The sequence below is a fragment of the Procambarus clarkii genome, chromosome 63 (genome assembly GCF_040958095.1).
Source record: "Procambarus clarkii isolate CNS0578487 chromosome 63, FALCON_Pclarkii_2.0, whole genome shotgun sequence".
NCBI lineage: Eukaryota > Metazoa > Arthropoda > Malacostraca > Decapoda > Cambaridae > Procambarus > Procambarus clarkii.
In genome coordinates, this window is record NC_091212.1 from 16,096,255 (window position 1) to 16,113,801 (window position 17,547).

Sequence of the window (17,547 nt, forward strand, 5' to 3'; positions counted from 1 at the left end):
GGTGTGTGAGCCAGAAGTATCACACAGTACTGGGGCTGCATGTACCTAGGACTACCTTCCCCTAGGTGCCCTGTAAGTACTGCCTTTGCTGCTTCAGGGTTATTTTCCATGAGCCGTTCTCGAGCAACTACCTCCGTGTATTTCTGTTGCTGCTCGGTGATTGCCTGCCTGGGCTTCCCTGAGCAGTCAGCCTAAGGGCCCTGGAAACCCCCTTTGGGGCTCAGTGGTACGATGTAGAAGACCTCTGAGTCCCACCTTGTCTTATGCGAGTTTGAAGGTTGCTTTGTCCTCTTGTCTCAGGGTGAAACTCACCATCTGCCTACGCCGTGCTGCCTGTTGAGGTCAGTGACACGTTTGATCCGGAATCCTGCGAGCGGTGTTCTTTGCTTGTACTCCAATTACCCAGTCCACCAAGACTGATATTCGGGTGCAGGCAGCTTTAGCGTTGCATGCGAAGTTTATATTGCAGCAACATGCGAGGTTGGTTGCCTTTCCGGATTTCCCGCAGCTGCCCCGCAGAATTATACTGGTAGTGAGACTTGGGCGGCTTTAGGGATTTTCTCTTCCGAAACGGCGGCATAGGCATTCGAGCCTGGTCCTCCTGCCGGAGCTTTTGGGCCATGCCAGTGGGCCTCCTTCATCCCTGCTTTTCCGGTGGACTCTGCTTTTTCTCCAGAGGCAGAAGGTTTGGAGGACGGCTCCGCCCCGGGTCCTGACATGGAGGATTCTGGGGCTGGGGAGGACTTGACTTGGAGGGGCCTGGACCCCCACTTGTCCCTGCTTGGGTGTTTGGTACCCTCGGCGCAGTGCTTGTTGTTACAGGGGGAGGGGTTTTCCTATCTCTCACCTCCCTGTACGATGTTGTTATGAGTTCAACTCCTCCCCGAGTTCGGTTCCGAGTTCACTTGGGTTCTTCAGTTCCCTCCTTCTGGAGGTTTTTGGCTTTCCACATCCCACCGAGGAAGGTGTAGGACGCCCTTGCAGCTTACCTCCTGTGAGATGCAGATTATGCATCGATAATGAAGCCTTCTTCTTTTGAGTTTAACTCCTCTTTTTCTGATTGGGTACGTTACACGGTGCCAGAGTCTTCCTGGCTGGCAGACTGCCTTTTCTTTCATTGAGGGTTTGGCATTCGTTCTGTCAAACTGCGCAGTTGAATGGCAAGAGTTGACTACGGTCGTTCAGGTTTTCCTGGGGATGAGATGCGTGCTTGTTCACCCTTGTGGTTGGGGTTTTCCATATCTGCCATTGTCTATCCTTGTGGCTCAGACAATGAACCACTAGAGTGCAGTCCGAATGGAGCTAGATCGTAGAACCCCGTGCGACCCGAATCCTCAGCATCGAAAGCCAAACTGCCGCAAACTCCTGTACCGTGCTGTGAGTCCAACGGAAGGATGGACCCCACCGCCCCCGGCTGGCCTGGTGAGCACTGGTCACAAAGCACCATTTGAGAGATGAGGCATCCATAAACACATCGAGTGAGGGTTTGGAGAGGTGCAGCAGCCGACACAAGGCCCCCCCCGGGGGCAAACCCAGCAGTCGCAAGAGGAGGAGGAAGTGATGGCCCCAAAAGAACCAGAACAGGCACCGAAGCCATACTAGGACCGGCGGGTTAAACAGCATGACGAAGTTCAAACTCTCACCAACTGCTTGAGCAACTGACGAGTGGCTTGGGACTCCAGAAACAGCTGAAGGCGGGACTGCAGCTGCAGCAATGCAATAAGAAGGAGAGACACAGAAGCCTGTGTCTGCTCGCCAAACCTCTGGCGAGCAGAGAAGAAGACTGGCAGGGAGCTCACACCAGCCAGTCGTCAAGGTAGGCCAGAACCTGAATCCCTAGCAGATGCAGACAGACCACCACGACCCAGGTAAGATACATGAAAATGCGAAGTGCCAGATTCATGGCCAATGGAAGACAATGACAGCAGTAAGCATGCAGCCCTACAATGAAACTGAGCCAGTCCCGGAATCCCGGATGAATTGAGACGTGCCTTGTTCATGTCCCGGAGGTCCAGAGACACCATCTAGGAGCCTGGTTCCAAGAGGAGTCGGACTTGGGACAAAGTTGTCATTCAAAAGGAGGGGCAAGGAATTCAGCGGTTCAGATGGGACAAGTCCAGAATGAACCTCAGATCTGCACAGTCCTGCACAGTCCCCCTTTTTGTACTGGAAACAGGCTGGAAACCCACCTATGGGACAAAGCCGGTTCAACAGCGCCCAAGTGTACCCACTCTAGGATGACCCGATGAAGCGAAGGGGAAGAAGCCTGCCCTGTCAGCCCTGAACCCCTCAAAGAGGGAGGAGCTGTCCACTGCCACCACAGACTGGAGGACACGACCCAAAACGCCCACGAATTGCAGGACCAAGCATGAGCAAACACAGCGAGATCCCCCCCCCCCCACCCCCCCGAGCCTCATGAAAGGGGTGAACCGCAAAAGGGCCGATGCCCCTTACAAAATGATGGCCTACAAACTGACCGAGGAGTGCACTGACTAGATGACGTCGGTTCTGAGGGAGGTGCCGGCTGAGAAACTGGCACCAAAAGGCCATCTTGACTAGAAGAACCCTTAAACTTGGCATGACCCTTCCGAGAGGCCTGAGAAAGGCCACCCCGGATGGCCAACAAATCTAATAGAGGATGTCACAGCACACTCAGTAAACAATAATGGACAAAAGGGTGAAGAAAACCTAAGAGCGAGAGCCCAACTGTGTGTAAGGAGAGAGCAAGGACAGCCTGACGACATGTGTGGCGAAAGGCAAAGAACCGAGAGACCACCTCCTGGAGATTCAGCACAAACAGCTTCAACAGCACAGCCGATGCCATAGCCGCCATGGCCAGTGCCCCAGACAAAGGCCCAGCACTCAACGCTTCCACGTCCTCCCCCAAGCCAGTCTGAGGACAACTCGAGAAGGGAAAAGAAATGCATTACCGAGGCCAAATGCCCGTGGGCATGAAAGTCCTCAGTAGCCAAGGTAGCCAAAAGAGCAGGGACCTGCATGTGCAGTTGCTGAAGGCCAACATCCTGAGGAAGCATGGGGCAAAAAGGCATGCATTGAAGCGCTCCAAATCGCCCCCCAGATAAACCTGCTGAACGGTAATAGCCTTCCGCCATTCAAGCGTAGACAAAACCTGTGCTATGCTCCCTGAGGAAAAAAAGGAATTCTGCCATCCATGAAGACCCCCAGAACCTCATAACGCACCCAATACGGGGATGAAAAACCGTACTCAAAGGAGGATGGATCCAGCACAAAGGCATACTCCAGGTCTTGCTGGAGGTAAGAGGGCCCCAGCTGGCCCCAAGCTGGGGCCAGTTGGGGCCAATCCTTGCAACTGCCAAGCAGCAGCAACCCCTACAGAAGTGAAGCCCAAGAGCACCATGAAAAGAAATCCTAGAACTTAAGGGTAGTACTCACAAGGAGCTTAGGGAAGGAGTCCTAAGCACATGCAGCCTTCAATACTGTATAATACTCCTGGCAAGAAACTTGGGCCAGAGCGACATTTGCCCCCAGAGCGCTTCAGCCACAAACTGAGGTCAGAGCGACATCCGCCCCCAGAGCGCTTCAGCCACAAACTGAGGTGTAATGGGAGCCAGTGCATTGGTCTGGGGCTTCCCCCCCCCTTTCCTCTTCCATAGAGGGGAGGAGGTGGGATGAGGCCTTTAGATGGTTGTCCCTTTGTAGCTTCCTTCCCTAGCTGATGTGCTTTAGAACTACACCAGGCATCATTAAATCATGAGCACCTCCCAGGGACCAGGACCAGAATGGGCCTCCCTCAGTAGAAGCAGAGGAGTGTGGGAATCTAGGATTAACTACAGTACCCAAGAGAAAAACCACCATGAAGGTAGAGTTACTAAAACAGACAACAGCATGGTAACCATTGGCAATTCTCTCCCTAACTACAGTATGTATACACTCATTACTCAAGTCGGATCACTGGTTTGTCACTCATATCAACACAAAGTGGAACAATAAACAGTGGATACAAATTGACAATACAAGTTTAGATGCAGAAAATGAGAGAGTGAATAGTTATTCAAATATAGGATTATAGATTTTTGGAACAGGTTTCCAAGTACTGTTACTTTTTTTTCTATGAGGAGCCCCTACGGCTTCCTGGAGCTTATCGGGCTAATGTATGTTATATTAGACCGGGACACTAGCTAAGGAGTTCAGACCTACCAGGGACCAGCGCCAGAACCTGACCCCTTCAGAGAGGTTTCAGGGAGCAATGACACTGGAAAACCCTCTTGTGGTTAGGGTTTTCCTTATCTGCCATCGACTGGGGTCAGGCACCCAGAAAGGTAGGCATGACAAAACAAACCCCACATGGTAAAAAACTAAAACAAAAAACCGAACAGAGAGGTAGAAACTCCCTACAATCCCAAGGAAACAAGCAAACATCATACTTTACTGCCACACCGATCCGCCCCATCCTTCTGGGGTTTCCGTCTGCTCTTTGCAGACATGGGCCTTTCGAATCTGCGGTTCTTCTGGAATTCTTCAGTTGCGCCCTGGTTTCTCTGCCCTCCTAGGAGGATTGTTGTCTCCTGTCCGGCTTCTGATGGGGCTGGGTGCCTGGATGGTGGCCCTGGACCTCCAGGTCAATTATTGGCAATTGGTGTATTTTGCATCTTTACCGGATTTTGGTGCCCTGTCTGAGTCTGCTTGAGATTTGGTGTCTGGCCTACCTTGACGACTGGTTGGTGTGCGCTCCCAGTTGGTCCGCTTGTCTACTCGCCAGGGGTGTGGTTCTTTCCAGATCGCCGGGTTTGATTTCCTGGTGATCTGGAAGTCATTCCATCTGTTTCCGTCCCGGGTTCGGACCTGGGCCTTGTTTAGGGCTATTGGGCCACTCCTTGTCTTTCCCTTCAGAAGTTTTATTGCGGCTGTAGTTCCACCTTCGGCTGTGCATGAGGGGGTCCCGGATTGCTCGAGTAGTTGTGCGGGAGTCTGAACTTTGACGTGCTGGTCTGCCCGCGGGGTCGGGTTTGGCTTCGGCGTCTGTTTGGTTCCTTCGGAGACTTCCCTTCCGCCTCTTGCAATCGTTGGGTTCATTCCTCCAGGGATCTTGTGTTGGTGCTGCGTCACCAGCTTCCTCTTTGGGGTTTTCGGGGTTCCGTGCCTTGGCACCTCCCTGAGCCTTCGCTCGATGTGTTCACGAAAGGGTCATCACTCGGCTGGGGCTTTGTGACCAGTGCTCACTAGGTCGTCCAGGGATGGTGGAGTCTGTCCGTCCGTTGGGTTCACAGCACGGTTCGGGAGTTCGTGGCTGTCTGGTTTGCGCTTCGGAAAGTTTGGGTCACTTGGTGCTCTACCATTCAGCTCCATTCGGACTGTTCTCTGGGGTTCTTGCCGGAATCACAGGGTTTCTCTTAGGTGTTGACCTTTGGGTTGGTTCCTTGGAGTGGCTCGTTTTGCTGGATTCTCGGGGTTTGGCTAACCGTGAGTTTCATGTCCGGGGTGTGTCCTGTGTCCTGACAGACATCTGTCTCGGTTCATTCCTCTGTTCGCGGATTGGCCAGTCATCGCCGACTCGCTTTGTTGGCTCTGCCGGACGTATGGACTCCTGGCCATGGACGTTCTTCGAGTCGGCGTGGTCTAGGCGTCGCCCATTTTATCTGACGCCCTTACCCACCTGCGAGGCGTTCACGTTGGATGCTTGTCGGCAGGACTGGTCGAGGTGGAGGTACCTGTTCCTCTTCTCCTAGTCCAGCTGTTGCTTCGGGTTCTGGCTCGGTTGCAGCCCATTCCCACGAGAGCAGTCCTTATGGTTCCTTGGTGGCCGGCCCAGCTTCTTTTCAGACGCTGCTTGTTAGGTGTCCGAACCCAGGGCGTTTTCCCGCGGCCCTGCCTCTTTTGGCAGGTCGAATCGGTCCTGTACGTGTCTGGTTCGACCTTCTCCTCGGCTCTTTGCTTCTGGTATTTTGATGCGGGTATCACCATCTCTGTGGTGTTCAGGTTGCCTTGTTGACGGTGTCCCACCTGCGAGCTTCGTCTTGGCGACAGTCTGACGTTCCTGGTCTTTCTATGCACTTTTTCTTGCTCTTTGTACATTGTCTTCTCCTTCGCATTGGGTTGTCTTGTCCTTTCTTGGATTTTCTGGACTACAGTTATTTGATGTTTTCTTACTGTTGCCTCGTTTTATGTGGCGCTGGTGGAGCTGCTCCGGCTTGCGTTCGGGGTGGACATTACATCTGCCCCGTTTTGTACGCTTTCTCGTGTTTTGTTTCACCTCCAGCCTGCTCATGCGTCGCCTGTGCCATCCTGGTCCTTGATCAGGGTGTCTTCTTCTTCTCCTCAGTTTGTGGTAGCCCCTTCGGTTCAGGTTTCTGCTCCTTGGTACTGGCGGTAGATTTGTACGTGTGCAGCCTTTCTCCGTCCTGGCGACGGTCGAGACGCCGGAGGGGTTCTTGGGTTATTGATGCTTGATTGGTTCGGCTGGGGGTGCGTTCTGTGTTGTCCGATTGCGCTTTTTGCCGTTACCTGCGTACCGTGTCTGGGGATGTGCTTTGGTTTGATCCGGTTCCCCTCGTTCCCTGTTTCAGGGCTCGGGTCTCGCAGGTCGTCCGCAGAGTTTATTAGTCTTCCAGCTTGCGGTCTGTCTTTGTGCCCGTGCTGTTTGGACGTTTGCAGCTTTTGCTGCTATGTTGATGTCTAGGGCTCATTTTGGGCGCAGGGAATTGAGGGTTGCACAGGTTCTTGGCCGCCCATTCTTTATGCGCATCTGCTCCAGTGCGTTCTTGTTGCCTTGGGTCGCAGGTTGCATCCTGTTGTCTCGGCTTCGCGTTGCGGAGTTTGTGGCGGCCACCTCCTGTGTTAGCCCTTTCTTTTCCTTCTCTTTGGGTATGAAGCTCCAGGGAGCCGTAGGGGCTCCTCACAGAAAACCAGCGTTGAATATAATGAAACGCCATTTTCTGGGTGAGCCCCGGAGGCTCCCTTGCAAACCTCCCTCCCACCGGTCGGCGATTTTTCGCTGTTGGTTGAAGCTTAGCTTCTGAACTGAAGCTTGGCAGCCGGCGCGGTAGGTCCGAGCTCCCCCCTCCGCCTCTTGGGGTGGGGAGAGCTGCACGTACGATCGGCGTGGCAGTAAAGTGTGATGTTTGCTTGTTTGCTTGTTTCCTTGGGATTGTAGGGAGTTTCTACCTCTCTGTTCGGTTTTTTGTTTGTTTTTTACCATGTGGGGTTTGTTTTGTCATGCTTACCTTTCTGGGTGCCTTACCCCAGTCGATGGCAGATAAGGAAAACCCCCAACCACAAGGGGGTTTTCCAGGGCCATTGCTCCCTGAAACCTCTCTGAAGGGGCCAGGTTCTGGCGCTTGTCCCTGGTAGGTCTGAACTCCTTAGCTAATGTCCCGGTCTAATATAACATACATTAACCTGATAAGCTCCAGGGAGCCTCCGGGGCTCACCCAGAAAATGGCGTTTCATTACATTCAACACTGTTTTTTTGTTTTTTTTGTTTTTTTTTTGAGATATATACAAAAGTTGTTACATTCTTGTACAGCCACTAGTATGCATAGTGTTTCGGGCAGGTCCCTGGAATACGATCCCCGCTGCGAAGAATTGTTGTTGCAACCAAGTACCCATTTTACTGTTGAGTTAAACAGGGGCTACAGTTAAGGATTTGCGCCCAGTAAATCCTCCCCAGGCCAGGATACGAACCTATGACAAAGCGTAGGTTGTGTGGGGTCTATGTTCTCCTATTCCACATTCCATAACATGACATTTATTAACATTAAATTCCATTTGCCAAGTGGTGCTCCATATACTTATTTTGTCCAGGTCTTTTTGAAGGGCATGACAGTCATCTAAATTTCTTATCCTTCCTATTATCTTAGCATCATCAGCAAACATGTTCATATAATTCTGTATACCAACTGGTAGATCATTTATGTACACAATAAACATCACTGGTGCAAGAACTGAACCCTGTGGTACTCCACTTGTGACATTTCTCCATTCTGATATAACGATAGATCACGACTGTTGATAGTCAGTGACTTCAACTTGAAATCCATAGACTGGGAAGCATATGAAGCTAAAACAGAAGATTTTTGGACCTGTAAATTTGTAGACCTCATCCTGGAAACATTCTTGTATCAACATGTTAACCCTTAACATGCTCGGGGTCTAATATCCTGCTATCCACACAGGCGCATGTCATTTTGAAAAAAAAAAAAATTTTTTTTTTTTGCTAATCTGTTAAGTTCTGTTCACTGATCACGGGAAAAATAAAAAAAAAATTCTATTGTACTTACTTTTGTTGCAATAGAGCCGAGAAGCTCTGCGATGACGTCACAATCTGCATGGTCGCTCATGCAGTACACGCCCGGGAGATGTTGCGCGCGGTCCTCAAACAGCCAGAGTTGCCACAAATATATTTTCGCGCTATTTATTTACAATGTCTAAGCGCATTTTATCTAATTTTTTTCACTAATTGTGTTTCAAATACTGTTTGAACATATTTTGTATCAATAATTGTTGCATATTTGAGTATACACAGGCGCACACAAATGTTTTCAATTACGGCAATATAATATGTCATTACAGTCTATTATATTATATGTTCTGCTTATATGTTTACATATTTACACACTCGCACACGCTATACACACTTTGAAGCACACTTAGAAGATTTCTAGACTGTGGTAGTCATTGAAGCAGTCGACAGCACATAATGGGATACCACACGTTTCACACCATGTTTGCACAAGCTTCCGTTTCTTGTCTCTACGTGTCGTTGTTTTACACACCAAGCAATCACGTTGGGCTATTGCACGCTTCACACCAGGTGGCAAATACTTAAGTTTGTGTGCTAGGAAGCCTTCAGTGTGAGCGAGGCGTGGAGTACCAGCATGCTGCAACAGTGGGTTTATGATGGGCCGCTGAATACCTGGGACATCTTTTGCAAACTTTCCTAATAACTGTATTGCAGCATCAAATACAAAGTCACGGAAAGTGGGCTTACGTCCAGTTCTCACAAGGTACATGTTGAAACAGTTCAGCATGCTCATGTCCACAAGATGGAAGAACACTTTTTTCGTCCACCTACATGTCTTCCGCACACACTCTGCAGTGCCAATCATCATGTCTGATTTATCAATCAACCGCATGTTGATATTATAGTCTAAAACACAGTCTGGCTTATATAGTGGTGCGTTTGTTTTATGGCTCACTTTCCCACTGTTCACCATTGTTCCATCATGAATTGTTGTCAACAAGTTCACCTCTCTTTTGTCTTTCCACCGAACTGACAGAATGTTATCACTTTTCCTTCTCTGACACTCACCAACTGCAATGTCGTTGTCAAACACAGGCATTTCCCTTCGTTGTGGCTTTACTGTACCAACCAATCCGGTTCTATTTTCTAGCAAGAACCGAGCTAGCAAGGGACTTGTATAGTAATTATCTGTGTATAAAATGTGTCCCTTGTTCATCCACGGAGCCATGATGGTCTTCACTACACTCCCCGAGAATCCATGTTCGTCGTTACCGGGAATGTCTACATCACTAGCCGAGTACAGAATCATGTGTAACACGTATCCTGTCTCACAATCACAAAGAACAAAAAATTTCAGGCCAAATCGGTTTCGTTTTGAGGGAATGTACTGTTTGAATGGAACACGTCCCTTGAAAAGTATGAGAGATTCATCAACCACCAGCTTCTGTGCTGGTACGTAAAAATCTCTGAATTTTCCAATAACATCGTTCATGTAGTGCCTCACTCGCCACAGTCTATCATCAGGTGTTCGGTCCTGAACACTTCCAAAATGTAGACACCTGAGGAGTATCTGAAACCTGTCTCGTGACATATATTTCCCGAATAAAGGTGTTGGTATTGTCTTGTCCTTGCTCCAATAGTCATTTATTGCATGTTTGTGACAGTGCTTCATCAACAAACAGAGTGCCAAAAACACATACATTTCCGCCACTGTGGTATTTTTCCAACGCTGCAGTCGTGAAAATTCTGTGATTTCCCTCTCAATCAGGTAAGCAGCATGCAGGTTCGTTTGGTGTACAATGTATTCCATGAGTGGTTCATCATAGAATGCTGTAAAATATTCCATCTCAGCCATGTCCTCACCTTGATTAGGGAAAAGGTTTGTAATCCCTACATCTTTATCGTCAAAGTGAGGAATATTAGGAATAAAATCGTCACCATCACTCCACTCAAGTACACCAGGCGTCCTGCGAGATGCAGAGGAAAGACGGCGAGGAAGCGATGCATACCGGCGACCAGGAGCTGAATACCGTCTGCAAGAAGCACGGCGGCTACGTGCACGTGAGGTGGGTGCACGTGAACACGAGGGTCTTGGTCCCTCATGTGGTGTCATGCGGTGGAGCTTGGCTGGGCGAGATGCTGCTGACGCGACAATTTCTCGCCCAGTTACACCACTGGTACCAGCCACAGGCTCAATAAAACTTTGATCTGAGTCACTAAACCCAGAAAAGGAGTCACCTCCCTCTGACTCGTCACCCTCAAACAGAAAATATCCACAGGAACTGTAAGGTCGTGGTAGAATTGGGGTAGAAAATGGGCGAGGAGGCATGGGAGAGCGTATAGGCCTCGCCATGGCATGGCGGTCATTCTCACTTTCACTGCTGCTGCTACTATCTCCCGACAACTGTGTATAATCCTCATCGTTGTCTGAATCGTCAAACACACTTTCTTCACCTTCAGAGAATAATTCGTGGGCTATTTGCTCTGGGGTGAGGGACTGAGTGATGCGTGCTCGTGAGGCGTTTGATCGTGCGCTCGCCATGGTGACTCTCGCTAAACTGAGGCCTCCCATGCCATCGGAGCATGAGCTGGATTTTTTTTCAAAATGGCTGCTGTTTACTAGAGCCCCTGGGCAGCGTATGGGACCCCCAGCTACACCGCGGGCCATTCAAATCGTGCGCGGTACCCATACACTTCATATGAAGTGAAGCGCAGTTGACTGGTAAAACGATTTACACTTCATATGAAGTGATGCGCACTTTAAGGGTTAAACAAGCTACGAGGATGAGGGAAGGGGACGTTCCCTCCATGCTAGATTTGATATTTACCAGGAAGGAGGAAGAGATATTTGACATTCAGTACCCTCCTCCCTTGGGTAAAAGTGACCATGTCTTTTTGGGAATAAAGTATGCAATGCGTTATAAGCTGGAAGAAAGCTCGCGGAACGCCAGGCGAGTGTCTTACCACTACACCATGGAGACATAATACATAGGGTTTGTTGGATTCTTATAATCACAGGTTACATAACTATATATGAATGGGTGTGATTGTATATCAATTACAGTTGCCTCGCAAAGGCCAATAGGCATATGCAAGATCTATTGGCCTATGGGATTAGCAGTGAAAAGGTCCATAAATTTATTTAATTTTTATTACTGTACCATGCAGTGGTTAAAACTTCTTTTGTTTGGAATTATTAAAAAAATTATTTGTAAATAGTATATAATAAGGTAGAAGTTTCACAGTGCAAGTAACTAGTAATGTTTTTGTTTTATCAACAGACTGCAGCATATAGTTATTTCCTACACCAAAGGTTGGGTGTTATCAACTCAACTGTGTTTGAACTTCGGCCTCAAGTGGATTTGATGGACATTACTGAGGCTGAAACTTCTCCCCTTCAGAGTCCTCTTGCAACTATAGTAAAAGATGCACAAGTAGTGGCAGCACATGTAAGTAGCCTTTGCAGAAGCAATATATATATTAATATTTGTCATCTTGATTATGTATTAAAAATCATTAACCTTTTGGTTGTGTTGGTTAATAGTGGTCAACACAAAGAAATTGAACTTATGAAGTAATAAGAGCCCTCCTTCTGTAATTACCTAAGTAATTACCTAAGTGTAGTTACAGGATGAGAGCTACGCTCGTGGTGTCCCGTCTTCCCAGCACTCTTTGTCATATAACGCTTTGAAACTACTGACGGTCTTGGCCTCCACCACCTTCTCACTTAACTTGTTCCAACCGTCTACCACTCTATTTGCGAAGGTGAATTTTCTTATATTTCTTCGGCATCTGTGTTTAGCTAGTTTAAATCTATGACCTCTTGTTCTTGAAGTTCCAGGTCTCAGGAAGTCTTCCCTGTCGATTTTATCAATTCCTGTTACTATTTTGTACGTAGTGATCATATCACCTCTTTTTCTTCTGTCTTCTAGTTTTGGCATATTTAATGCTTCTAACCTCTCCTCGTAGCTCTTGCCCTTCAGTTCTGGGAGCCACTTAGTAGCATGTCTTTGCACCTTTTCCAGTTTGTTGATGTGCTTCTTAAGATATGGGCACCACACAACAGCTGCATATTCTAGCTTTGGCCTAACAAAAGTCATGAACAATTTCTTTAGTATATTGCCATCCATGTATTTAAATGCAATTCTGAAGTTAGAAAGCATTGCATAGGCTCCTTGCACAATATTCTTTATGTGGTCCTCAGGTGATAGTTTTCTATCTAGAACCACTCCTAGATCTCTTTCTTTATCAGAATTCTTTAAAGATTTCTCACATAATATATAGGTTGTGTGGGGTCTATGTTCTCCTATTCCACATTCCATAACATGACATTTATTAACATTAAATTCCATTTGCCAAGTGGTGCTCCATATACTTATTTTGTCCAGGTCTTCTTGAAGGGCATGACAATCGTCTAAATTTCTTATCCTTCCTATTATCTTAGCATCATCAGCAAACATGTTCATATAATTCTGTATACCAACTGGTAGATCATTTATGTACACAATAAACATCACTGGTGCAAGAACTGAACCCTGTGGTACTCCACTTGTGACATTTCTCCATTCCGATACATTGCCTCTGATTACTGCCCTCATTTTTCTATCAGTCAGAAAATTTTTCATCCATGATAGAAGCTTACCTGTCACCCCTCCAATATTTTCCAGTTTCCAGAACAACCTCTTATGTGGAACTCTGTCGAAAGCCTTTTTTAGGTCCAGATAGATGCAGTCAACCCAGCCATCTCTTTCCTGTAATATCTCTGTGGCCCGATCATAGAAACTGAGTAAATTCGATACACAGGATCTTCCTGATCGAAAACCATACTGTCTGTCTGATATTATATCATTTCTCTCCAGGTGTTCTACCCATTTAGTTTTGATTAGCTTTTCCAATACTTTCACTATTACACTTGTCAATGATACAGGTCTATAATTGAGGGGGTCTTCCCTGCTGCCACTTTTGTAGATTGGAACTATGTTAGCCTGTTTCCACACGTCTGCTACGATTCCTGTACACAGGGATGCCTGAAAGATCAGGTGAAGTGGAATGCTGAGCTCAGATGCACATTCTCTCAGAACCCATGGTGAAACGCCATCTGGGCCAGCTGCTTTGTTCCTCCCGAGCTCCTTTAGCATATTTTCCACTTCATCTCTAGACACCTCTATCCGCTCTATGTTGTTCTCTGGAATTCTTATTGTGTCTGGTTCTCTGAATATTTCATTTTGTACAAACACACTTTGGAACTTTTCATTTAATGTTTCACACATTTCCTTTTCATTTTCCGTGAATCTGTTTCCCATTTTCAACCTCTGGATATTATCCTTTACCTGCAATTTGTTGTTTATAAATTTGTAGAATAGGCCCGGTTCTGTTTTACATTTATCTGCTATCCCTTTTTCAAAATTTCTTTCTGCCTCTCTCCTTACTGCTGTATAATTGTTTCTCGCATCTTTGTATCGCTGGTATGTTTGGGGGTTTGGCCTCTTCCTATACCGATTCCATTTTTGTGTCTTTTGGTCTCTTGCCCTCTCACAATTTCTGTCGAACCAATCCTGTTTTCTGGTCCTGCATCTCTGTTTTGGTATGAATGTTTGTGTGCCTTCCTCGTATAGTTTTAAAAATTTGGCATACATTTCATGTACAAAGAAAAATGTTTCCAAACCACAAAATATATGACTAGACCTTCTGACCCTTAAAACAGGCCACTGAACCATGTAAATGATGTTGCCAGCAAAAATGAATGTTGCCTTATGCAGTAATATTGAAATTATGCAATTATGTTTCCTTCTAACTCTTACCTCATACTTTTTCTGGGGGAAGTCCATTATGGCTCTCTGAAGCTACTATTGTGTGATTGTGTGCCATACTAGTAGGTCCCATCAGTCATGGAGTTCTATAGCCTACCATGAACTAAGTGCCAGAACCTGGCCTACTCTCACAGAGGCGAAGGGAGTGGTGGCATTTATATATTAAGTTATTAATCACTGAACAATATTAATATTAAGGTATTAACCAATTATGCCACCACTGAATAAAGCACCCAGAAAGTCTGCAAAACAAAACAAATTTCTGCTAGCTTTAAATGACACCTGCAGCCTTGAGAAATGACTACAGAACTCTCCCAACAATGTTAACAAACATTCAAAATTTCATGTAACTAGTGATAGCTCATTTGCCCCCACCTCCCCTCTTGTCTGGAGGAGGGAGGCAGCCAGGGGTCTGTCTGCTGTTCCACTCCCAGTTCTCTGATGGCAGTGTCTGTCTGGTCACCCTCGCTGTCACTAACCCCCAAGTGTCCAAACCCGACCGTTTTTGTTTTTCCCCTTGCTCTGCCTGTATTGTATGGTTAGTCTATGACAGATTTCACTGGTTTGACCTTCTCTGCTCCATTCATCTGGTCTTCTAGACGCATGTGTATAGCCTTCTGTGTTGAGATTGGGTGGTATAGTTGGTGTCCCACCTACTGGCTTTCTTGAGGCAGCAGTATGTGGTTTCATGGTGGTCGTTTCGTCATTGCTTTTCTCTTTGTTATTTCTATACTTTCTGAGTGGGTGATCTCTTTTATGTTGTTATTTCTTGTTTGGCATCATATGTCAATTCCTGTTTCCTAGTATCGTGTTGTGCTACCAGAGCCACTCCATGAGGCACAGAGAACTGAGGATTGTTATCATCACCCATACTGAGAAAGCATACAGAAAGTTGGCGATGCAATAAAAAATGAACAACCGTAACGAAAAACGGACTCGACAGTTGATTTATTAAAATCCAAATGGTTCACTTGAACCTTACTTTGACCCATCCACCCCCCCCCCCAATGTGCAAAGCCACCAACAGGTTGTAATTACCTAAGTGTTGTTACAGGATGAGAACTACGTTTGTGGTGTCCTGTTTTCCTAGTACTCTTTGTCGTATAACGTCTTGAAACTACTAACAGTTTTGGCCTCCATCACCTTCTCACTTAGCTTGTTCCTAGTGTCTACCAATCTGTTTGCAAAAGAAAACTTTCTAATATATTTTTGGCTCCTTTGTTTCATTACCTTGAATCTGTGTCCTCTTGTTTGTGAAGATGCTGGTTTCAGGAATTCCTCTTTGTGAATTTGGTACATTCCTGTTAGTATTTTGTAAGTGGTGATCATATCACCTCTTTTTCTTCTATCTTCTAGTTTTGGCATGTTTAATGCCTCTAGTCTCTCCTTGCAACTCTTGTTTTTCAGTTCTGGAAGCCATTTAGTTGCATGCCGTTTCACCTTTTCCAGTTTATTCATGTGCTTCTTGAGATTTGGGCACCATACAACTGCTGCATATTCCAATTTTGGTAGCACAAAAGTCATGAACAGTTTCTTTAGTATTTCACTATCCATATAAATAAAAGCAAGTCTGAAGCTGGAAAGCGGCACATACGCTCCTCTCACAGTGTTCCTCTGGCGACAGCTTACTATCCAAAACTGCCACTAGATCTCATTCTTTATTAGAGTTCTGTAATTCCTTTCCACATAATTTGTAAGTTGTGTGTGGTCTATTTTCTCTGATTCCACATTCCATTATATGACATTTATAACATTTGCCACTTAACAAATCAAATATTCTATCAGATTACATATTTTACAAATATGTGATTTTTATCAAATCACATATTTTATCTAATCAATTTGAAGGGCATTACAATTGCCTGTCTCCTATCTTTCCCAGTATCTTAACATCATTCGCATACATGTTCATATAATTCCACTCCATTCACTTTTAAATTTTTATACTCATATAATTCTGTATTCCTGCTGGTAGGTCTTTTATGTAGACGATGAACATTACTGGTGCAAGAACTGAACCCTGTGGTACTCCACTAATAACACTCCTCCAGTCGAGGAGTTAATCAGAGACATTGTCTCTGATTACTGCCCTCGTACTCTGAAACCAGCTATCCCAACACCTTCCCTTACCATGCACTTCGAGCCACTGCTGTATGGGATTAATACTGTATGCCCGATGCCTGTTTTCGGTATCCAGAAAAATCTAGTTATCTGAATTGTTGTTCAGATAAGGTGAAGTTTTGCCAGAAGAATATCTGGCTCAATGCTTGTCTGCGGTATCCGGCAAAATCTCCGGCTATCCGAATTGCTATTCGGATTTGGTGAAATTTTGCTAGAAAGATATCTGGCCCGATGCCTGTCTGCGGTATCTGGAAAAATCTCTGGTTATCCAAACTGCTATTCGGATGTGGTGAAGTTTTGCCAGCAAAATATCTGACCTTAATTTTCTCCGGATAACCCAAATATTTGGAGAGCGAGCTCATACAGTATTTTGTTTTGATTGAATCATCTGGGGAGTTGCTTAGCATTTTTGAGGCTTTGAGTCTTGTGAACTCAGCAGTTGTCTATAAAGATTTGCAGATTTTCTGGGTGCTGTTCTGACAAAATGGCAGAATGTCATTAGCGCTCTATACCTCTGTAATGGGACCAGGCTCTGGTTTGCAGTAGGGCAAAGAGAACTCCTGTGATTGATATGACTTGTAGTATGGGACCAATCTCAGAGAGATTGCTACTTGGAGCTACTGGGTCTCTACAAGAAAGAGGTGTTTCATTACATTCAATACTTTGTTTTTAGAAAAAATTTAATAGCATTTAACTTATACTATGTGAGTGGGTGAGTGTAAGTATTGAGAATAATGAAGTACATTCCAGTTAACCTTGACTTAGAAGTGCAATAATCAAATCTTAGTGTAGAGCATGCATTGCAATACATTTGTTGAGTGTTAGGATGCAAGTATGTAATGAAGAATGTATTTAAAATGCATTAAAACCTCTTCCAACTTACAAATACTAAACTAAAATTATGTTTAGTTAAGATTTGTTGTAAATACCTAGCCTGGTTGTCATTGACTTATAAGAAATGGGCTGAAATTACAGATACAGAGGACCACTTGGTTTGCAAACCCCTCAGGGATGAGACCTGTCAGTTATTATGTAAGTTTGTAAATGAGAAATGTAGGAAAAAAATAATTGAGAAAATTTGAAAAAAATCTAGGGAAAAAATTGAGAGGTTCATAGCATAAATGTGACAGTATTTTCTTTGTATTCACCAATAAAAGAAGTCCTGATCCACTTGTTATGCTGAGGATAAATGTTGATGAAGCATAGTTATTTACATGGAAGAGGTGTTTACATGGAAGAGGTGGTGGTGGATGTTGATGGTGCTGGGCTGACAGAAGTGGAGATTAATGGTGATAAGCTAACCTCAGATGTTGATGCATTTGGGTCAACATGTGATGAGTCAGGTTCATGGGATGCAATGGGAGCTTTCTTGGAAGCCTTTGCAAAATACTTTTT

The 17,547-nt window shown here is 45.8% G+C and overlaps 1 protein-coding gene across 5 annotated transcripts in view; it reads left to right on the plus strand.

The window, feature by feature from the left end:
- The window catches only part of LanA (laminin subunit alpha), a 550,694-nt gene that overhangs the window by 289,306 nt on the left and 243,841 nt on the right, over positions 1 to 17,547 (plus strand). For all 5 annotated transcript variants that reach the window (XM_069308774.1, XM_069308775.1, XM_069308777.1 and 2 more), the window contains one exon: positions 11,503 to 11,670. In XM_069308774.1, coding sequence (XP_069164875.1) covers positions 11,503 to 11,670 — 168 coding nt within the window. The remainder of the gene's footprint in view (positions 1 to 11,502; positions 11,671 to 17,547) is intronic.